This window comes from Bos mutus, chromosome 1 (genome assembly GCF_027580195.1).
Source record: "Bos mutus isolate GX-2022 chromosome 1, NWIPB_WYAK_1.1, whole genome shotgun sequence".
In the NCBI taxonomy this organism is placed as follows: Eukaryota; Metazoa; Chordata; class Mammalia; order Artiodactyla; family Bovidae; genus Bos; species Bos mutus.
This window is the reverse complement of record NC_091617.1, coordinates 72,993,744-73,015,314: the sequence shown is the minus strand read 5'-3', so window position 1 is coordinate 73,015,314 and position 21,571 is coordinate 72,993,744. Positions and strand designations below refer to the sequence as shown.

The following is a 21,571-nucleotide window of genomic DNA, read 5'->3' as shown; positions in this document are numbered from 1 at the left end:
AAACCATATATAACAACAGATCCTGAAGAATCTAAGCAGATCAGATGCTCCTAAACTTTGTTCGGTTAAAGGAGGAAGTGTGTTCTCCTATTAAGAGTACCACATCCAGGACTTTCCTGGCTACAGTATTGGTCCAGCCAATACTCTGTGCTTCCACTGTAGGGAGTGCAGGTTTGATCCCTGGTCAGAGCACTCCAGTGTTCTTGCCTGGAGAATCCCAGGGACGGAGGAGCCTGGTAGGCTGCCGTCTATGGAGTCGCACAGAGTCGGACACGACTGAAGCAACGCAGCAGCAGCAGCAGCAGCAGCAGAGAACTAAGACCCCACATGCCTTGCAGTACAACTTAAAAAAGAAAAGGCGTGCTATATCCTCTGCAAAAGCTGAAAAAGGCATCACAGGGTGTAGTGAAAACTAAGTTAGTTAGTGGGCAAAAAAACTATTTTGTAAACTAAAAATCACTCTTAAAATGTGTGGCATACATTATCTTGCTAATTTTTGATGCTTGCTGTTCTGGGTGAAGGGAGCGGGGTGGTGTGTTTAAAATGGACAGTGTCAGACACAGTAATAGGCAGGTGGCCAGGTTTCTCCAGGCTGAGCAGGCTAGAGAGCTCAAGAGTGCATACTAATTGCTGCACCTCCGCCGAGACTGGCGGCTAGATGACTCCTCTCCAGAAAACACAGTGTGCTTTCCACGTCAAAGGCCCTCTCCTAACCGGGCTTTCAGTTGCATGCAAAACTAAGCTGACACCCGAATGTGTTGACTGAGTGATACCATTGTGAAGGTGACCTACTGACAACATTGCTTCAGTAGACTCGGTAGGCTACAAAAGGGAGACTAGTTTCCCTGGAACTAGAAATGTCCCGCCAGCAAGTAGATAATTCTTCATGACTCTGGAATGACAAGCTGTGGAAGAGAAGAAATGAGTGTACAGGAAAAGAGTAGTTGTATTTCCAGCTGAGGATTTGAGGGAGAATAAAAAAAAAAACCTTAGAGGGAAGCAGACTTTGCCTTCTTGTGAATAATATTAAAAATGAGGATCAGATTTTCAAGTTAATATAGAGAATTTTCTCAAGTTTCTAAACATAGAGAAAACACTTTGGAGGGAAAGGGATGAATCAGAAAAAGGGATGGATCAAAAACATGGATCAGAAGGTCACTTCTGGTGACATTCGTATAGGGCCTAAAGGCAATTGTTATTTGGTAGTCAAATCCAAAAGAACTAAGGAGACAGTTGAGAAAGCCATATAAACTTGGGAGACTTTGATTCCCTTATAAATGTTTCAGCTTTGATAGTAGAAGGGATCTACTTTTGAAGTTCCAAAAAATGTTGTTGCTATAGGAACAGGTAAGCAGATTAGACTTGAAAGACCAGTTTAAGGAACAAAGAATTTAATAGTCAGGGCTAAAGCAATTAACCAAGAAAACAATTTTAAGTAAATATCTTTGGGGTTTGTTACTTATATATTTACTCCAGGAAAATAAAAATGCTACTGTAGAATGAGAATTTCACATTTTAACATTTTAATTACACCATTTCTGGCATAAAAGACTACGCTCACACAATTAGCAGAACGGCCTTATTAACAGAAGTACACATTTCTAACTCTCTCTTGATTAGATTGTAATTGAGAAATACAGCTTTAATTTCAGCAAGAGCATAAGAATCATCTTTGATTTTCCTACAGTTTCTCAGATGGGAACATACCTAAAATAAAAGAGACTGTGAACTCTGGAAAATTTTCTGTAACCAATCTGTATGAAGGGAACAACAAGTAAAATTCTAGAAGTAAAGAGAAACGTACGTAGGCTGATAATTGTTACTATTTTTATATGTTTTCTGCCCAGACATCTTTGTGAACACAGATATGTGAGCAGAGGAGGTCAGGACCCCATTGCCCTCTTACCTCTCTGAAGATGTGCTAGTCCTTCCTATCAGGAAATATGCTGCTCCAACATCAGGGATTTGCTAAAATTAGTAGGTTTTGGCCAGAACTGGCTATACTGATGAGACTCGAAACAAATCATAAAGTAGCATTGTATTTCTCTCCCTTTCAATTCTACTTCAAAACGTTCTTGATAAAATGAATACAATATTTTTAAGCCTACCAGATTTCTGGAGTCAGAGGTTACATTTATGGGAAAGGAAGGTTTCTTGTGCATTGTCTTTTCTCACATTGTGCCAAAATCAAATCGCACAAGTGTGTGTATGAGCATGTGTTTGTGTGTATGAGTGTATGTAAGCGTGTCAGCGTGTGAGTGTATATATGTGTGAGTGTGTGTGTGTATGTATGTGTGGGTGAGTGAGTGAGTGTTGGAGGCTGGGCAGTGGAAATGGAAAGAGGCGGAATGTGGCAGGAATCTTACCATCTCATTTTCTTCTCCTTCATTGAGCAAAGCGTGCTGGCCCTTCTCAAAGTGGTCCCCCATGGAAAAGCGATTCCACTCCTCCCCGACCTTCCGGAACAGATGCGTCTAGGTTGAGTTTGAACTCGCCCAGCCACCGCCGCTCTCCCTCTCCAGCTGACTGAAAGAGTTAATGCGTTAACAATCCTCCAGGTTAAAACTCGCTCTGGAGCACACACCTTCTCTCAGCAAATGACAGTACTTAGGAAACCGAACTCCTCCCACGAGCCACCCTGTGCTTGGAGGAATTTCTGCCCGCTCCTGGCTAACTGCATTCTCTCTCAGCCGCTGTCCCAGAGGAGGCTGCTCCCATGCTGGTCTTTTTGTACCCAACTTACAGGGAAAGAACTCATTGCCTGCACAGTGCCTGCCAGCCCAAGACATCTGACTGCAAATCCGGCGGGACAATGCAGAGTTGGCAGGACCTCTCCGAGGAGTGGGCAACAGGCAAAAGGACTCTAACAGAGCTGCAGATTTTATCTGATTCATGAAAGCCCCAATCCATCGACTTTTAATAGGATCTTCATTCATTTTGCTTACAAAAGGTAAAAATTGTGACTAATCCTCTTCAAAAGGTATTTGAAATCACATTTCTCTGTGTGTGTAAAAAAATAGTCCACTCAATGTGTATGTGGAATTAAGTTTACTTTTTTGAGAAACTTGCAGGGAAAAGAAAGCATAATCAAACTATACCATGCAGTCTCCTCTCACTAAAATATTGGTGGTTGAACTCATAAGGAGTCTAGACTCATTTTTAAATTTTTTCACACATTCATTCAACATACATTATTTGAGCACAGAGACTACATATATAAATCAAGTCATATATTACCCTCCAACTGATGTAAGTATTCAAATATACAAACAAATGTGGTAAAAGGTGTTTAGTTATTTTGAGAGCTGGACTAGGAGTCTAAGACAACTGTCAGAAGTCCCAGTACTGTGGAAGCAACACACATTCATGTCTGCTCTGAAAGAGAAAAAAAAAGCAATCTAGCTGCTCATGTGTGCCAGCCTCACTATAAGCATTTGACCTGCAGGAGCTGGCTCTTCTCAACCAATAACTGGAGGAATTGAATGGGGGCTTGGGGAAGCATGTTGTAGAGCTCTGATCAAGGACTGTCATCATAATTAAGCTAGACATCCAATTTAACAGCAGTCACTAGAGCACAGTGTTTAAGGGCAAGTACTCTGATTTTGGAGGTTCAGTCACTAAGTTATGATTCTTTGTGACCCCATGAACTGCAGCACACCAGATTTCCCTGTCCTTCACTATCTCCCAGAGTTTGCTCAAACTCATGTCCATTGAATCAGTAATGATGCCATCCAACCATCTCATTCTCTGCCACCCTCTTTGGAGGGCCTGGGTTCAAATTTGGCCTTTCCTAGTTATGCCATGTGGGGAAAACAAGTCTCATAAGCTCCAGAAGCCTCTATCTGCTCCCATGTAGAATAAAAAATGATAGCAATAGAACTTACCTCCTGTGTGAGGGGTAGTCCCTGGGAAACAGTGTATGTTCAATAAAGGGGAGTTATTTTTACCTTCAGTGTGTCCACCCACTCTCCTTCAAGCTATCCACAAATGTTGGCATTGATCACCAACCTGATATGAAAAATCCTAGCAAGTCAAAGACTGAAGTGTGTGTGTGTGTGTGTGTGTGTGTAAAACACTGAACAAATGGTAAAGTATCATTAAGATAAGCATTCAAAAATAGCCTATTATAATATTAATTACTATATTTATACATACATGCAGCTCTCTGAATTTCTAAAAATTATTAGTGCAACTTAACCACATAAATAAAACATTTTATCACAAAATCACAAAAATATGAAGAGTATGAGATTTCTTTTTAGGAGGATGAAAATCTTCTGGAATTAGTGGTTATGGCAGCAAAACTTTGTGAAAATACTAAACTCACTAAATTGTATACTTTTTAAAGGGTAGACTTTATAAATGTGAATTGTTTCTCAACAACAACAAAAAAAATTATATCTCAAAAAAGGATAAGTGACTATTTTAGAGCTCTAGCAAGAGTTATGTAAATATTTAAGAGACTTCAAACTTTATCTCAACTTATGAGGATTGAGGAATGTTTCTGTGTGAAGTGGTAAAACTATACCCATGCTAGTGGGCAAGTGAGAAACAAGTGTTTCATTCTGTTGTCTAGAACTGGCAATTCCTGCACTTCTTCCTTCTGACTGGGTTCCTGAGTACATTTGGCAATTCATGTGCCACTGTGGGGTTAAGATGAGTGTGTAATTGATTAAGGGCTTCAGGAAAAACTGCACACGAACTTAACCTCATTAAACAGATCTGATTATGCCATAGCAATATTTAAGGCGAACTTGAATAGCAAAATCAGTCCTTAAGAATGTAAAAAAAAGAAATGTTATTGAAAACCAGAAGTCCGTGGAAAACCATTTCAACGACATGGTCCAGGAGAACTGAGGACTTTGAAATAATGAGTTTCCTCATATCCCTCCAGAAGTTCTAATGGTAAAATATCCAAGTGCCTCTACAGCCCACATGACTCATGGGCAGCCTCCTTCCTTGTCTAGAACTGTTGGTCTGTAAGCATTGAGTGTACCTAGAAACGGAGCTACATTCCATGAAAAGGAAACAGAATATTTACAGAACACTTCCACGTACCAGGCACTATTCTGAGCATTTTATGCACATATTTACAATCCTACAACCTCTGTAGTCATTACTACTCTAGACCTTCCCACTTAGCAGACTGGGAAATGCCAGCACAGAAAATAAATAGCGAATGCTAGTATTTGGATATGGCAATGCTGCTCTCCCAATCCACGTTCCTCATTGTTAGGTTAATACAGCTACTACAGGTTCATTTGGCATAATCTAAGTGCTTTCTGAGAGATATTAAATCTATATGACCAGGAGAGCCTCTTCGGGAAGGAAGTATTTGAGAAGGACCTTGAAGTCAGACAGGAAAAGCTTCAATAGGTGGAGATGCTGGGGCTTAGACTGGAAGTGGGTCATAGGAAAGAGCATCTAAAGCAAGGGAGCCATCAGGAGAAACACACAAGCTGGTCCAGAAGTAATCCATCACCTTTGCTGCAATCAAGGAGTGAGTGAAAGAAAAAGGGAGATAGGGCAGGAAATAGAGATTAAGGTCATTACCTGAATGGCCTGAGTCTGAACTTCATACAGTAAGTAATGATGTCAGTGAAAATAAACTAGCATCACAAATATGCATATTTTCCTTGATCAACCTGTACTTGACTGTTACAGGAATCACTGAATAAGCAAGTTCTAAAGTAACTCAGTCTTTCTAGACAATAGAAAGAGTTTTTGAACCCTCTAGGTTAAATGTACTTCCTTTTACAACATTGTTGGAAAATTAATTATTATTTATTAAATAATTTTTAACTTAAATAAATTTCAATAGACTTTTTTGGAGCATTTTTTAGGTTTGTACTAAAGTTGAGCAGAAGGTACAGAGATTTTTCATATACTTTTTAAAAATATACATCCTTCCTCCCACATGAGCATTCCCCACCAGAATGGTACATTTGTTACCAATTAAACCTACTCTGACGCATCATTTTTACTCAAGGTCCACAGTTTACACTAGAATTCACTTTTGGCGTTGTCCGTTCTGTGAGTTTTAACTCCTGTAGTATCATATAGTTTCTCTGCCCTAAAAATTCTCCCTCCTCCCACTATTCATCCCTAACTTTCCAATGACCTCAGGCAATGGCTGATGTTTTACTGTCTCCATAGTGTTGCTTTTAGAATGTTACATAGTTGGAATCATACAATATGTTGCCTTTTCAAATTGATTTCTTTTGCTTAGTAATATGCATTTAAGTTCTCCTGGTCTTGTTTTGATGGCTCATTTCTTTTAGAGTTGGATATTATTCCACTGTCTGGATGCACCACAGTGCATTTATCTGCTCACCTACCAAAGGACATCTTGGTCGCTTCCAAGTTTTGGCTATGAGAATGGCAGCTATAAACATTTGTGTGCAGGTTTTTGTGGAGACATACGTTTAGGAACAAGGAATTTAATAATCAAGGCTAAACTAATTAACCAAGAAATAATTTAAGTAAATAACTTTTGTGTTTGTTATTTATAATCACCTCATTTGATTATGCCATCAGGGAACTGTAAATTCAAGCAACAAGGAACTATCCCTATACACCTATTAAAATGGCCAAAATCTGGAACATTGCCAACACCAGATACCAGCAAGGATGTGGAACAGAAGGTTTCATTCCTGCTGGGAATGCAAAATGGTGCTTTGGAAAACATTTTGGGAGTTTCTCACAAAATTAAACATCTTATCATATAATTCAGTTATTACACTCCCTAGAATTTACCCAAGGAGTTAAAAGTTTCATTATTTAAATCAGTCTCTCTCTTCCTTAATATCACCCATTTGAAATATATTCTCCACTGGATGTGCCTCACAGAGTATAGAGTGACATGGTGAGCACAGCAGATGTGGGTTTGGCGTGATCTGAATTCAAATCTTGACACTTTTCTAGCAGAAACCATTCATTCATTTATTTAACACTTGTTTGATTCACTTCATTGTACCAACTTGTACTAAAAGGAGAATGTGAGTTAATACACCTTGGAAGAGCTAAGTCATTAAGAAGCAAGACAAACACCAAAATATGAATTTCAAAACAAGTGTTAATTACAAAAGAGTGGCAGAGAAAGTTCAGGTAGGATAAGGACAAAAAGACTTCATGGAGGTAGGAAGCTCCATGCCAACCTAGATAAATGGAGATGGAGAGATAGAGAAAACATTACTGACAAAGAAGACTGAAAGCAAAGGCCCACTGAAAAACACACATGTGAGCCCATTCTTAGGAATCTGAATAATACACACATATTTATATATTGATAGCTTAGAATTGAGAGGAATTCCCAAGAGAAAATGTTGCTTCAGCCATTCCCTCTCAAATACTCCATTTCAAATAAGAACGGAAAAGAAAAAAAGAAGAAAACCAAAAATTAGCTGCCTCTTTGCTGATCTGGTGTTTCAGTTTGCTTTCATTTATCCCAGGAGCATGACCACTGCTCTATTTTTCAACCTCTTTGGGTGTTTATAATGGATGCAAAATAGAAATAATGACACTTCCAGTTTCTGCCAGGACTCTGGGCCTGTGTCTTCTTCACATCCTAACTCATTTAGATGGTGTGAAGATAAGTGGTAATCAGCATGTATTAACCTCCACCTTTCATCTGAGAACTCCACAGCAGTTACAAATATTATTCCTTGCAACATCTCTATGAAGTAAGTGGATGAGTAATATTACTGCCCCCACTTGAAAGCTGTAGGAGCTGAGTCACAAAGGGGTCACAAAGACCAGTTCAGGGTCATGTGTCCTCAACATAAAGTGGAAATCAAAATGAGCGTGATGTCTCTGCTTGTCATCATTGGCAATGAGCTGCCTCAAGCTTCGTCTCCAGTCTTCGTTCCTCCAGTCTGCTTATTTGCAAAGCACTTGAGACCTTTAACTCTAGAACTTCATCTAAACTCATCTTATTATTAGTTGTCCTAATCTGCACTACTGTATAATCTGCACATGACATCGTAGCAAGCAAAGATGTGATGTCCCACAGAGGAATTACCTATCTCAAGGTGGTGCTGTGAAGTTTAATTGAATTAATTTCATTTATGAAACATTTAGCAACCCTAAGAAAAAAGAGTCTAATACAAATATACAGGGACTCCCCATTAATTACAGTAGAAAAGAGCAGGTTACCACTGTCTCTACTTCTCAGAAGTATTGCTCTCAAATATCCCTGCTTGGCATCGGGTTCTGACCTTCCTTATGGTGACTTGGCCCATTGGTCCACCTTCAGAAGCAACCACCTGGCTTTCTGTTATTTTCAAAAATGAAAAACTCCTCTCTGGAGGTAAGGCAGTTTCTCTTCTGTGAAGTGCATCTCAGTTGGCAACTATTACAACAATACCAGGTCATTAAGGACAGTCTATAAAAATGGAAGCCAGAAGAGTAAATCCCCAGGCAGAAACTTCATGCCAGTGTACTTACTTTTGAGAACTTCTAACAGAAATTTTGAATATGCAAAATCATGCATGCTAAGGTAGAATTATTAAGAATCACGGATTGTTACAAGTAGACTGGATCTTAGAAATTACTAAATTACCTTCATTTTTTTCTCAGATGAAGAAAAAGTTCCAAGAAGACTGTACAATGATTTTCTGAGGTCACAGTCTATGAAAAGTGGGCCTCAAATAAAGAACTCGAGTCTTATATAAGGTACTTTGTTATTGTTATTATCGTTTAGTCACTCAGTCGTGTCTGACTCTCTGCGACCCCAGGGACTGTAGCCCACCAGGCTCCTGTGTCCGTGGGATTTCCTAGGCAAGAATTCTGGAGTAGGTTGCCATTTCCTTCTCCAGAAGATCTTCTCCAGAAGACAGTTCTCCAGAATACACGCCTAACCTGTGTCTCATTCATTGCAGGTGGGTTCTTTACCACTGAGCCACTAGGGAAGCCCATAAGGTACTTTACGCTGCACCATATTGCTACCCACTTTTTTGCGAAGGAATCAGAATAGGATTCTTTGAACAGTCTCTCTAGTATATTTAAAAGAGGATTTCATTTGGAAAGTCCAATTTAAATAGAACAATTGCAGAATCCACTAACTGGGTAACTGCTGCTATTGCTAAGTCGCTTCAGTCATGTCCGACTCTGTGCGACCCCACAGACAGCAGCCCACCAGGCTCCCCCGTCCCTGGGATTCTCCAGGCAAGAACACTGGAGTGGGTTGCCATTTCCTTCTTCAATGCAGGAAAGTGAAAAGTGAAAGTGAAGTCACTCAATCGTGTCCGACTCTTAGCAACCCCATGGAGGAGCCCACCAGGCTCCTCCGTCCATGGGATTTTCCAGGCAAGAGTACTGGAGTGGGGTGCCAAAGCTATGGCCGTATCACAGAATTGTAGGATGTATCCAATTACTGATTTAGGCAGAACAGAAAGGATCGTGAACATATCCAATGGACTTGATATCTGTACATGGCAAACTGCTGAATTTGCAGGTGCTAACAAAGGAAGTTCAATCTAGCCAATTGTCTATGGCAATCTTTGCCTACAGCTCAGGAGAGCAGTTGGCCGTAGAAAGGAGGCCATAAGACAAAAGTGGAAATGTTTCCAAAAAGCAGCTAAGTCCAGCCATGAGGAACATGGGGCAGGTGATACTTGGAAATCCAAACAGGAAGCTGGCTCCAGGAGTCTATTCTCTAGTGGCCAAGCCCAGCCAGAGACTTTGAGCCTGGGGGAGTGTTCCAATTCTGGGTAGGAGCCTGGCAAGAGAAAGCCTAGTCCTTACTCCTAAGAAGGATCTAGGGCTTGAGGCAGGCTGCCAAACAGGAACTTGGGAACAGTAGTACCCACAGGGGATCTTACGTTTGGGAATGAGACAGAAGCCCAGTTAGCAGAATCAGAGTGAAACTGTTAGGTGTCATTTCCAGGGTTTCAAAGAGCTCTGGCCCCACAGTCTTGTATGTCTCAGTGCAGAAAAGAATTCAGCAAGAGACAAAGTAATAGGTAAGAAGTGATTTATTAGAATAGGATGCTTGACTCAATGGACGTGAGTCTGAGTGAACTCCAGGAGTTGGTGATGGACAGGGAGGCCTGGTGTGCTGCTATTCATGGGGTCGCAAAGAGTCGGACACGAATGAGCGACTGAACTGAACTGAACTGAACTGAACTGAAGGCTCATAAGTGGGAAGGCAAGTGTTGTGCTGCCCTGGGTACTCAGTGAGTTACATTTTTATAATCAGAGGAAGAGAGGGGAGGAGGAAAAGGTCTTCATTGTCTCTCTTGAGTAGACATCACATTTCCATCATCAGTTCCTCCACCATGTAGAGCAAGGAAAGTTTGCTAGTCCTTCCCTGTATGGTCAGGCCAGGTTTGTCATAGCACTTTGGAAAAAATATTTTCAAGTCTCAGTGCAATGAGAGTCTTTCATTTTGAAAAGTCACCTTCCCATAAGTGATGATTTTTTGTGTACACAGACCCTGTTTTGGGAGTCATTAACTTGATGACACCACTGGGCAGATCGTAGTCCTTATTTTCTGCTATTGTTTTATTGTTTTGGTTGCATGGTGCAAAGAACATGTCTTGGGGCCAAAGAACATGTTTAGGGTGTTACTAGCTCACTGAGCTCACTGAGGAAGATATAGGTCTCATGCCACCATAGTTTTTTTTTAGGAGGGGGGGTCATGTCTCATGCTTCTGTTGCATGGTTTTGTTTTCAAAGCAAGTTAGCTTGATTTTACCATAAAGCAAGCCTATCTGACTGTGATACTAAGTGACTTATTTTGCTTTATGAGTCAAGCAAGCCCACATTGTTTCAGAATTTTTCCATTACTTTCTTGAGTGACCATTAGTCCTACTGTGGTCTCCCCAATCCCCTAAATTTCCCTCTCTATCTACAATTCCCTAATGGGGTTTCTAAGCTAACTATTTGACCATCCTATTCTGTCTCTACCAAGAGAACTGCCTCTGGTCAGACTGAAGGGGTGTGACTTGGAGCTCCTGGTGTAGAGTGAGGCTGGTCTGGGTTTGGTACCCCCGCTGTGGGATGACCCAGGAACAGGGCTGAGCCTCCTGGTGGGAATCCAAAACAGGTCCCTGCTGGAGATGGAGTTCAGTTCAGTTCAGTTCAGTCACTCAGTTGTGTCTGACTCTTTGCGACCCTATGGACTGCAGCACGCCAGGCCTTCCTGCCCATCACCAAATCCCAGAGTTTACTCAAACTCATGTCCATTAAGCTGGTGATGCCATCCAACCATCTCATCTTCTGTCGTCCCCTTCTCCTCTTGCCTTCAATCTTTCCCAGCATCAGGATCTTTTCAAATGAGTCAGTTCTTTGCATCAGGTGGCCAAAGTATTGCAGTTTCACCTTCAACATCACTCCTTTCAATGATTATTCAGGACTGATTTCCTTTAGGATGGACTGGTGGGATCTCCTTGCAGTCCAAGGGACTCTCAAGAGTCTTCTCCAAACCACAGTTCAAAAGCATCAATTCTGCACTCAGCTTTCTTTATAGTCCAACTCTCACATCCATACATGACCACTGGAAAAACCATAGCCTTGACTACATGGACCTTTGTTGGCAAAGTAATGTCTCTGCTTTTTAATACACTGTCTAGGTTGGTCATAACTTTTCTTCCAAGGAGCAAACGTCTTTTAATTTCATGGCTGCAATCACCATCTGCAGTGATTTTGGAGCCCAAGAAAATAAAAGTCTGTCACTGTTTCCCCATCTATTTGCCATGAAGTGATGGGACTAGATGCCATGATCTTAGTTTACTGGATTTTGAGCTTTAAGTCAACTTTTTTACTCTCCTCTTTTGCATTCATCAAGAGGATATTTAGTTCTTCTTCACTTTCTGCCATAAGGGTGGTATCATCTGCATATCTGAGGTTACTGATATTTCTCCCAGCATTCTTGATTCCAGCTTGTGCTTCATCCAGGCTAGTGTTTCTTATGATATACTCTGCTGTCGCTGCTGCTGCTACGTTGCTTCAGTCATGTCTGACTCTGTGCAACCCCATAGACGGCAGCCCACCAGGCTTGCCTGTCCCTGGGATTCTCCAGGCAAGAACACCGGAGTGGATTGCCATTTCCTTCTCCAATGCATGAAAGTGAAGTTGCTCAGTTGTGTCCGACTCTTCGCCACCCCATGGACTGCAGCCTACCAGGCTCCTCCATCCATGGGAGTTTCCAGGCAAGAGTACTGGAATGGGTTGCCATTGCCTTCTCCAATGATGTACTCTGCATATAAGTTAAATAAGCAGGGTGACAATATACAGCCTTGACGTACTCCTTTTCCTATTCAGAACCAGTCTGGTGTTCCATGTCCAGTTCTAACTGTTGCTTCTTGACCTGCATACAGATTTCTCAGGAGGCAGGTCAAGTGGTCTGGTACTCCCATCTCTTTCAGAATTTTCCACAGTTTGTGGGGATCCAACCAGTCCAAGGATTTGGCATAGTCAGTATACCAGAAATAGATATTTTTCTGAAACTCTCTTGCTTTTTCGATGATCCAACAGATGTTGGCAATTTGATTTCCGGTTCCTCTGACTTTTCTAAAACCAGCTTGAACATCTGGAATTTCATGGTTCATGTATCGTTGAAGCCTGGCTTGATGAATTTTGAGCATTACTTGCATGTGAGATGAGTGCAATTGTACGGTAGTTTGAGCAATCTTTGGCATTGTCTTTCTTTGGGATTGGAATGAAAACTGACCTTTTCCAGTCCTATGGCCACTGCTGAGTTTTCCAAATTTGCTGGCATATTGAGTGCAGCACTTTCACAGCATCATCTTTCAGGATTTGAAATAGCTCAACTGGAATTTCATCACCTCCACTAGCTTTGTTCATAGTGATGCTTCCTAAGGCCCACTTGACTTCAAATTCTGGGATGTCTGGCTCTCGGTGAGTGATCACACTATCATTATTATCTGGGTCATGAAGATCTTTTTTGTATAGTTCTTCTGTGTATTCTTGCCACCTCTTCTTAATATCTTCTGCTTCTGTTAGGTCCATACCATTTCTGTCCTTTATCAAGCCCATCTTTGCATGAAATGTCCCCTTGGTATCTCTAATTTTCTTGAAGAGATCTCTTGTCTTTCCCATTCTATTGTTCTCCTCTATTTCTTTGCACTGATCACTGAGGAAGGCTTTTTTTTTTTTATCTCTCCTTGCTATTCTTTGGAACTCTGCATTCAGATGCTTATATCTTTCCTTTTCTCCTTTGCTTTTTGCTTCTCTTCTTTTCACAGCTATTTGTAAGGCCTCCTCAGACATCCATTTTGCTTTTTTGGCATTTCTTTTTCTCGGTGATGGTCTTGATCCCTGTCTCCTGTACAATGTCGCAAACCCCCATCCATAGTTCATCAGGCACTCTGTCTATCAGATCTAGTCCATTAAATCTATTTCTTACTTCCACTGTATAATCGTAAGGGATTTGATTTAGGTCATACCTGAATGGTCTAGTGGTTTTCCCTACTTTCTTCAATTTCAGTCTGAATTTGGCAATAAGGAGTTCATGATCTGAGCCACAGTCAGCTCCCAGTCTTGCTTTTGCTGACTGTATAGAGCTTCTCCACCTTTGGCTGCAAAGAATATAATCAATCTGATTTTGGTGTTGACCATCTGGTGATGTCCATGTGTAGAGTCTTCTCTTGTGTTGTTGGAAGAGGGTGTTTGCTATGACCAGTGCGTTCTCTTGGCAAAACTCTGTTAGCCTTTGCCCTGCTTCATTCTGTACTCCAAGGCCAAATTTGCCTGTTACTCCAGGTGTCTCTTGATTTCCTACTTTTGCATTCGTCTCCTATAATGAAAAGGACATCTTTTGGGGGTGTTAGTTCTAGAAGGTCTTGTACGTCTTCATAGAATTATTCAACTTTAGCTTCTTCAGCATTGCTGGTCAGGGCATAGCCTTGGATTACCGTAATATTGAATGGTTTGCCTTGGAGACGAACAGAGATCATTGTGTCATTTTTGAGATTGCATCCAAGTACTGCATTTTGGACTCTTTTGTTGACCATGATGGCTACTCCATTTCTTCTAAGGGATTCCTGCCCACAGTAGTAGATATAATGGTCATCTGAGTTAAATACACCCATTCCAGTCCATTTTAGTTCGCTGATTCCTAGCGTGTCGACGCTCACTCTTGCCATCTCCTGTTTGACCACTTCCGATTTTCCTTGATTCATGGACCTGACATTCCAGGTTCCTATGCGATATTGCTCTTTACAGCATCGGACCTTGCTTCTATCACCAGTCACATCCACAACTGGGTGCTGCTTTTGCTTTGACTCTGTCTCTTCATTCTTTCTAGAGTTATTTCTCCACTGATCTCCAGTAGCATATTGGGCACCTACCAACCTGGGGAGTTCATCTTTCAGTGTCCTATCTTTTTACCTTTTCATACTGTTCATGGTGTTCTCAAGGCAAGAATACTGAAGTGGTTTGCCATCCCCTTCTCCAGTGGACCGCATTCTGTCAGAACTCTCCCCCATGGAGATGGAAAGAGAAAGGCAAAACTGGGAGTGGCTACTGGGCTCCTTGTTTGCCATTCTCCCTCACGTCCACTTTAGGATGACTTTTGCTAGTTATGGTTTTCATAATTCATCAGCAAGTGACACTGCACAGAAGGAAAGAGATTCTCAAGTGTATCAACCCATGATATTTGGGAAGGGAGAAGAAACTGCAGTGAATGCCTCATAAAGTTCAGAGCTTACAGGTGTCTCTGTAAGCAAATGGGAAGTGTTATTTCCTGATGGGAAACTGAGTGGAAATTGGAACTGAAGCACTTCTAGTACTCAAACCTGTCCCTCCATTGTGAAGTATCAAAGGGGGCTTGCTGAGGTCTTCGGCTTGTCCAGGCCCTCCACTAACTCTACTCAATCATCTTAGATTAATAATCTAAGGAAAAACTGAGTTTGTCATGCAAAAGCAACTTCAAAACAAGTTCCCCTGCTTCCAGCTCAATCTCTGTTCTAATAGAGGTTTTTTGGGGGGCCTTCTCTGTCTTGCCACTGACCTCCTCTGCAAGGCTCCGTGAAACATTGCTTTCTTCCCGTGTCTGTCACAGGAATGTCCCTGTACTTCTCCTTGCACTGGGGCCTTAGCAGCTTACTACCCCTTTAGTCTTCCTCTGGTCCCAGGACACTTGTCATTGTCTGCCTACTTTGTCTCTCTGTTTGTTTATATCCCATTCACCCTATAGGGCATTAGTTCACTTTTTCATTTGTGAAATGGAATAATACTCATGCTCTACACTGTGAGGTGGTTGTAAGGATGAGTAAGATAGTGTATACATACATACATAGTGTCAAACAAATTATAAGAATATTTTTTAAAGGAAAAATTAGTGGAAGTTAAAGATAACTATACCTGGGAATTTTTTCTTCCCTAAAAATATTTTTATATGAAACAGATATATACATATAATATACATACATATACAAAGCACATATAAATACAAAGCATATTATAAATACTATTTGTATATTTATTCTACATAGACACAGAAAATGGGGAAAAAAGACAAATCTTTTTTATTCTAGCAGGGAGGGTCAAGATAGGGGTATGTGATCAGGAGATACAAACTACAATGTATAAAATAGATAAGCAACAAGGATATATTGCACAGCACAGGAAAATACAGCCATTATTCTGTAATAACTTTAAGGGAAGTATAATCTGTAAAAATACTGAATCACTATGCTGTATACCTGAGATTAATACTGTAAATCAACCATACTTTGATAAAAATAAATAATAAGAAAAAATAATTTTATTAATCTTTTAAAATACACACACACACAAACCAATTGGTTGAAAGATGTCATCATTTGGAGTAGGCCAAGTTAAATCAAAGACATCCCAACCCTGGCCGCTGAGCCTGCCTCACTAGGCCTTGCTCTGGGCACCGCAGCCTGCCACCCACAGGCCTGGCTGCACCCTGTGTGCTCTGTGACAATAGTTGCATGGCTTTTTGCAGATTGAAAAATCATCCAGATATTCAATTACCTGGGCAAAATCAGTGTGGGAGGGTTAACAAGCTGATAAGAGAAACTCAGTTATGTCCCATGAAGTGCTTTGGTAAGAACTCTCAAAGGTACTTGAGGAATAGAAGAACAGAAGATTTAGGAAGCACAGGTTGGTCATCTGACTGCTTGTCATATAGGATGGAACTGACACTGATCTGGTGAAGCCAAGAGAAGAATTAGGATTAATAGAGAGAAGCTGCTACCCAGTGTTGATGAGAAAGGGCTTCAGTCCTTTCGATTGTGGTGATCATCTCACAGGTATACACTTGACATATTTTATACTTTATATATTCTCAGTGTATTGTAGTCTATTTATATGTCAATAAAGTCAAAAAGCATATGAGCTTTTATGTCCAGTGTCTTGGGCTCCAATTATTACCTTGCCACTTAAATTCAGTGTGATCTAAAACAAATTCCTTAACCTCTAATAAATCTCTTGCATTTTGATAAGAAGACAGGTGACATAATGCATATAAAGTGCTTAGTGCAGAGTCAATGTGGCAAATATTTGCCTAGGAGCTTCTTTTGAACTTCACAGAAGGCCTCCTGCCAGGCCTACTAGGGGCCAGATTTGGAGTGGTAGATTTCCAGGGACTTTTGCAAGGCCATCAAAGAGCACCGCAAAGTGGGAGAATCCCAGGCAAGTTTTGTTAGCTTCACTATCCAAGGTGGGCAACCTCAGAGTCAGATAACCTTGCCATTAGAAGGAACTCTTGGGATTGCTGCTTGTGCAATTCCAATCTAGACGTCCCACTCTGTACATGAGGCGTCCCAGCCTGCCCCTCCTCTCTACTTCTGGTACATCTGCACGGGGTACCTTCCTTGTCAGCACTCTTCTGGCATCTGGCAATCAGGAGCTCACATACTAAGTGCCTATTAATAGTCAAGTATTTGGGACAGGAGGTGGGAAACACATTAACTTCCTGTCTCTTGTTCTCTTGCCACGTGATCTTGACAAGTCACTTCACTGCCGTGAGCCTCAGTTTCCTCGTCTGTTCGATGAAAGCTACAATTTGCCTCATCCTTGTGATCTTGTAAAGCACTTAGTCCTGCTCAGAATAAGATCAAGTACTCCATGAAGGGCAGATCACAAGACCACAGTGAATGAGCATCATGGGAAGTAATAAAGGTAAAATCCATGCAGAAGGGAGTGTCCAAGTCCTCAGTTCACAAACCTGTGTGGCTGTTGAAAGGAGCAAATCAAAGCACTTTCTTCCCCTCCAGGGGAAGAAACACAGACTCATTTTATTTTGTTTTTTTCAATTTTTATTGGAGTACAGTTGGAGTACAATGTTGTGTTTCATGCGTATAGCTAAGTGAATCAGTTATACATATATCCACTATTTTTTAGATGCTTTTCCTATAGAGGCCATCACAGAGTATTGAGTAGAGTTCCCTGTGCTATACATTAGGTCCTTATTAGTTATCTAGTTTATAAGTAGTGGTGGTGTTGGGTTTGAGCAGCACAAACCTACAAGGCCTGTGCTTGCCCAGCTTCAAGACTGAAGAAGTAGCCCAGAGTCAGCAAAGAACCAACAATGATTTAATGGATGGGGGCAGTTTACACGTCCAAAGCAAGATCCTGGAGCAACACCCCACCATGTGTGGGGCACAGCAGGCAGGACATGGCGGCACTTTTTGTTCCCAGCGGGAAGGGGGTGGAGGAGAGGGGAGATTATCAGTTATAGGGGGAACTGAACTCAGATAGGCTCATTAGTTACCAGGGAAACCAGCAGAGGGGCATGCCCCTCATCACTGCATTGATAAGCCATCATTAGCTGGGGCCTGGGTTAAGTACACAGGAAAGTCAGTCGTGTGGGTAGAGTGCAAGCGAAGCAAGCCCTGGTTGGGCAAGGGATGCACAGAGAACAAAAGAACAGCCATCTTGGGTGGCCTGACCATACACTCCACCTCTAAATACCCTGTACAATCCTTACAATCTCGGACCGCCAACCCAGATGCATTTTAGACTGTGAGTCCCTAGAGGCAATGCTCCCACCCTTGTTGTCTTAACCTACTCTTTGATAATTTCCTAAATCCCAGTATCCTTTACTGAAATTTAATTCCTCAACAATCCTCCTTAGTTTAAGATCTCCCGGATTTTCCTTGCTGTGATCTTTTAACCTCTATGTTAGAACAGATGGTCCCCAGCTTATACCTTCTCCACAACTGAATATTCCATTCCGATCTGGACAACAGCTGGCCTGCCTCATTCCTCAAAGGACTGACCCCATTTGGCTTGTTTTCTGCCTTCAATAATCTGTGACTGCTCCCGGGTGCACAGCCCCAAACCTGATCTGCTGGGGACCCCCAGCCCCAGGAAGATGTTAGGCATCACAAGAGCCTTGCATCTCTTTCCCTCAGGTGCCACAGTGTCACACACGCACACCCACACACATACCATTCCAGCATGAGCCCTGGTCACATTTCCATCAAGATGCAATGGGGACATTTGTCTCACGATTCCATTCCATGGTATTTCTCATCCCATTAATCTAGTCTTGGAAGGCCTATTGCTAATTTCTTCAATTCCCTTTTGCCAAAACCGCATTTCTTACCCCAGATGTCATTCACAAAGCTTAGAATTCTGATTCACAGTATTTTCAATTACTATTAAAATATTTAATGATGTGCTTAATGTTAAGAATGACAAGGGGTCTTCTGGAAGGTTAGTTTTTAATATTGACCAAATGGAATATCCTTGCAGCAATTATACTTAACATTCATTGAATATTTGCCATGTACCAAACACTGTTGTGAGTGGTTTAATTTCTCTGCTCTCATTTTCCTGACATCAACTGTCTGGAACACATACTTTTGTTGTTGTTGTGTTGTTGTTCAGTCACTCAGTTGTGTCCGACTCTTTGTGACCCCATGGACTGCAGCACACCAGGCTTCCTTGTCCTTCACCATCTCCCGGAGTTTGCTCAAACCCATGTCCATGGAGTCAGTGAGGCCATCCAACCATCTCATCCTCTGTCGTCCCCTTCTCCTCCTGCCCTCAATCTTTCCCAGCATCAGGGTCTTTTTCAGTGAGTTGGCTGTGTGCATCAGGTGGTCAAAGTATTGGAGCTCCAGCTTCATCACCAGTCCTTCCAATGAATATTCAGGGTTGATTTCCTTTAGGATGGACTGGTTCAATCTCCTTGCTGTCCAAGGGACTCTCAAGAGTCTTCTCTGGCACCACAGTTCGAAGGCATCAATTCTTTGGCACTGAGCCTTTTTTATTGTCCAGTTCTCACATCTGTACACGACTACTGGAAAAGCCATAGCTTTTGTTATAACCACTTTATTCCACTTCTAGAAATTTTTCCTAAGGTAATAATCTTGGCCATATTAAAAATGTACATATACAAAAAATTTAGCAGAGCATACTTAAAAGTGAATATATCCAATATGATGCAATATTATACATTTATTAGATATCAAAAGTTTCACAAATATTTTATAAGATGAAAAGGTCGTCAAATACTAAGTGAAAAACAAGGTGTAGGGGACTTCCCTGGTGGTTCAGTTGTTAAGATTTCACCTTCCGGTGAAGAGGAGGTGGGATCAATCCCTGGTCAGGGATCTAAGATCCCACATGCCCTGCAGCCAAAAAACCAAACCATAAAGCAGGAGCAATATTGTACAAATTCAATAAAGACTTTAAAAATGGTCCCCATTAAAACACCTATTTAAAAAATGCAAGATGTAAATTTTTACATGCAACATGAACCACATGTTCATGTTTTTTTATCCACAGATGCATAGACGAAGAAAAAAAGAAGAGGAAACACAGCAAAATTCTAAGAGTAAATACCTCTAATGGGAGAGTTTTTGTTTGTCTGCATCTTCTGGAAAAAAAATGGAAAGTGAAATTCTTCTAAATTTCCACAACAAACATGCCTTAAAGTCATAATCAGAAAAAAGTAAATGTTATTAAAAATATCTTTTGCTATAGCATAATTTCTTCAAGTTCTACTTCTACTAGACTAGAGCAAGTCTCTTACTTGCCTTCATTGAGAACTTTGCATTGTCAACGTCTTTGATGGGACCATCTGCTAGAAGTTAATATTATTACCAAAGATAAGGAGTTGGAAAGGTAATGCAAATTTATTCCAATTACACAGAAAATATCCAAATAAAGAACCTGTGTACCTTACTCTGTGGCAGGCAGAAAATGTATCCTCTTTAAGGAGCCACTCAATCTCCTTAAGTGCCCAGAGAAATGGAAATTTAGCATTAGATTTTCTCTTTTCAGCCAGAATGTTTCCTCCTTCCGGGTTTTTCCTCTCAGTGATGTTCTTTGTTTCTTTCCTCCCTGCCATCCCCTGACCCTCCAAATCAGACTGGCCCAGGTCCTGTTCAAAGCCTACCAAGCATACTCCAGAGAGACCATCTTGCTCTAATCTTGTAAGCCAGGTCAGCATAGCCTAACTGAGGTCCTTGGTCCATGATGGTGCCCTCAGTAAATTGGGGGTGCTAGAAATACCACTTTTCTTTAACTACCAGAAAGCTTCAGTGAACAATTAACTGCAAGACAAATTCTTTCTCTGGGTGGAGTAAAGAGAAAATCTTTCATCCAACTGCAGGGAATAATGTATACTCCTTTTCCACTTTAACCATTATTTCTGGGCATACTGAAAGGAATATGGGTTTGTAGTCACTTCACATCTGGACATGAGGTCAGGCTCTGCTATAAAAGCAGGGGGAGCTTTTGCATGGCTATGAAGAATGCTCATCTATATGCTAAGTCACTTTAGTCGTGTCTGACTCTGTGCGACCCCAGAGATGGCAGCCCAACAGGCTCCCCCGTCCCTGGGATTCTCCAGGCAAGAACACTGGAGTGGGCTGCCATTTCCTTCTCCAATGCATGAAAGTGAAAAGAGAAAGTGAAGTCACTGAGTCGTGTCTGACTCCTAGCGACCCCATGGACTGCAGCCCACCACGCTCCTCCATCCATGGGATTTTCCAGGCAAGAGTACTGGGGTGGGGTGCCATTGCCTTCTCCAATGCTCATCTATAAAATAAGACTAATAACTTTATAAGTTGTCATTTAGTCACTAAATTATGTCTGATTCTGATTCTTTTGCAACCCCGTGGACTGTAGCCAGCCAGGCTCCTCTGTCCATGGGATTTTCCAAGCAAGAATACTGGAGTGGGGTTCCATATCCTTCTCCAGGGGAACTTCCTGACCCAGGGATCGAACTTGTGCCTTCCGCATTGGCAGGCGGATTCTTTACAGCTGAGCCACCAGGAAAGCCACAGCTGGAAGAATAGAATTATACAAAATGTATAGCTAAGTGAACATAAATGTAGCACCCTGATTTTTGCTTCTAATACCATTCTCCAACAACAGGGACCAGGGCTTCATGGGAAGAAAAATGGCTGATTCCAGAACTAGGATTTCCCAGATGTTGCTAGTGGTAAAGAATCTGTCTGCCAATGCAGGAGATGCAAGAGGCATGGGTTCCATCCCTGGGTTGTGAAGATCCCCTGGAGTAGGAAAAGGAACCCACTCCAGTATTCTCACCTGGAACATTCCATGGGCAGAGGAACCTGGCAGGTTATAGTCCATGGGGCTGCAAAGAACCAGACACTAC

The 21,571-nt window shown here is 41.6% G+C and overlaps 1 protein-coding gene and 1 long non-coding RNA gene across 3 annotated transcripts in view; one reads left to right on the top strand and one right to left on the bottom strand.

Annotated features, from left to right (window-relative positions):
• ATP13A4 (ATPase 13A4) overlaps positions 1–2,578 on the bottom strand; it is a 125,913-nt gene extending 123,335 nt beyond the window's left edge. For both annotated transcript variants that reach the window (XM_005903388.3, XM_070371637.1), the window contains exon 1: positions 2,367–2,578. In XM_005903388.3, coding sequence (XP_005903450.2) covers positions 2,367–2,429 — 63 coding nt within the window. In that variant the 5' untranslated portion in view covers positions 2,430–2,578. The remainder of the gene's footprint in view (positions 1–2,366) is intronic.
• Positions 2,579–2,723: 145 nt separating this feature from the next.
• Positions 2,724–19,888, top strand: LOC138987989 (uncharacterized). The gene is made up of 3 exons (XR_011464337.1): positions 2,724–2,950; positions 8,578–8,673; positions 19,732–19,888. It is a non-coding gene; the product is annotated as an uncharacterized lncRNA (long non-coding RNA).
• The last annotated feature ends 1,683 nt before the right edge of the window (positions 19,889–21,571 follow it).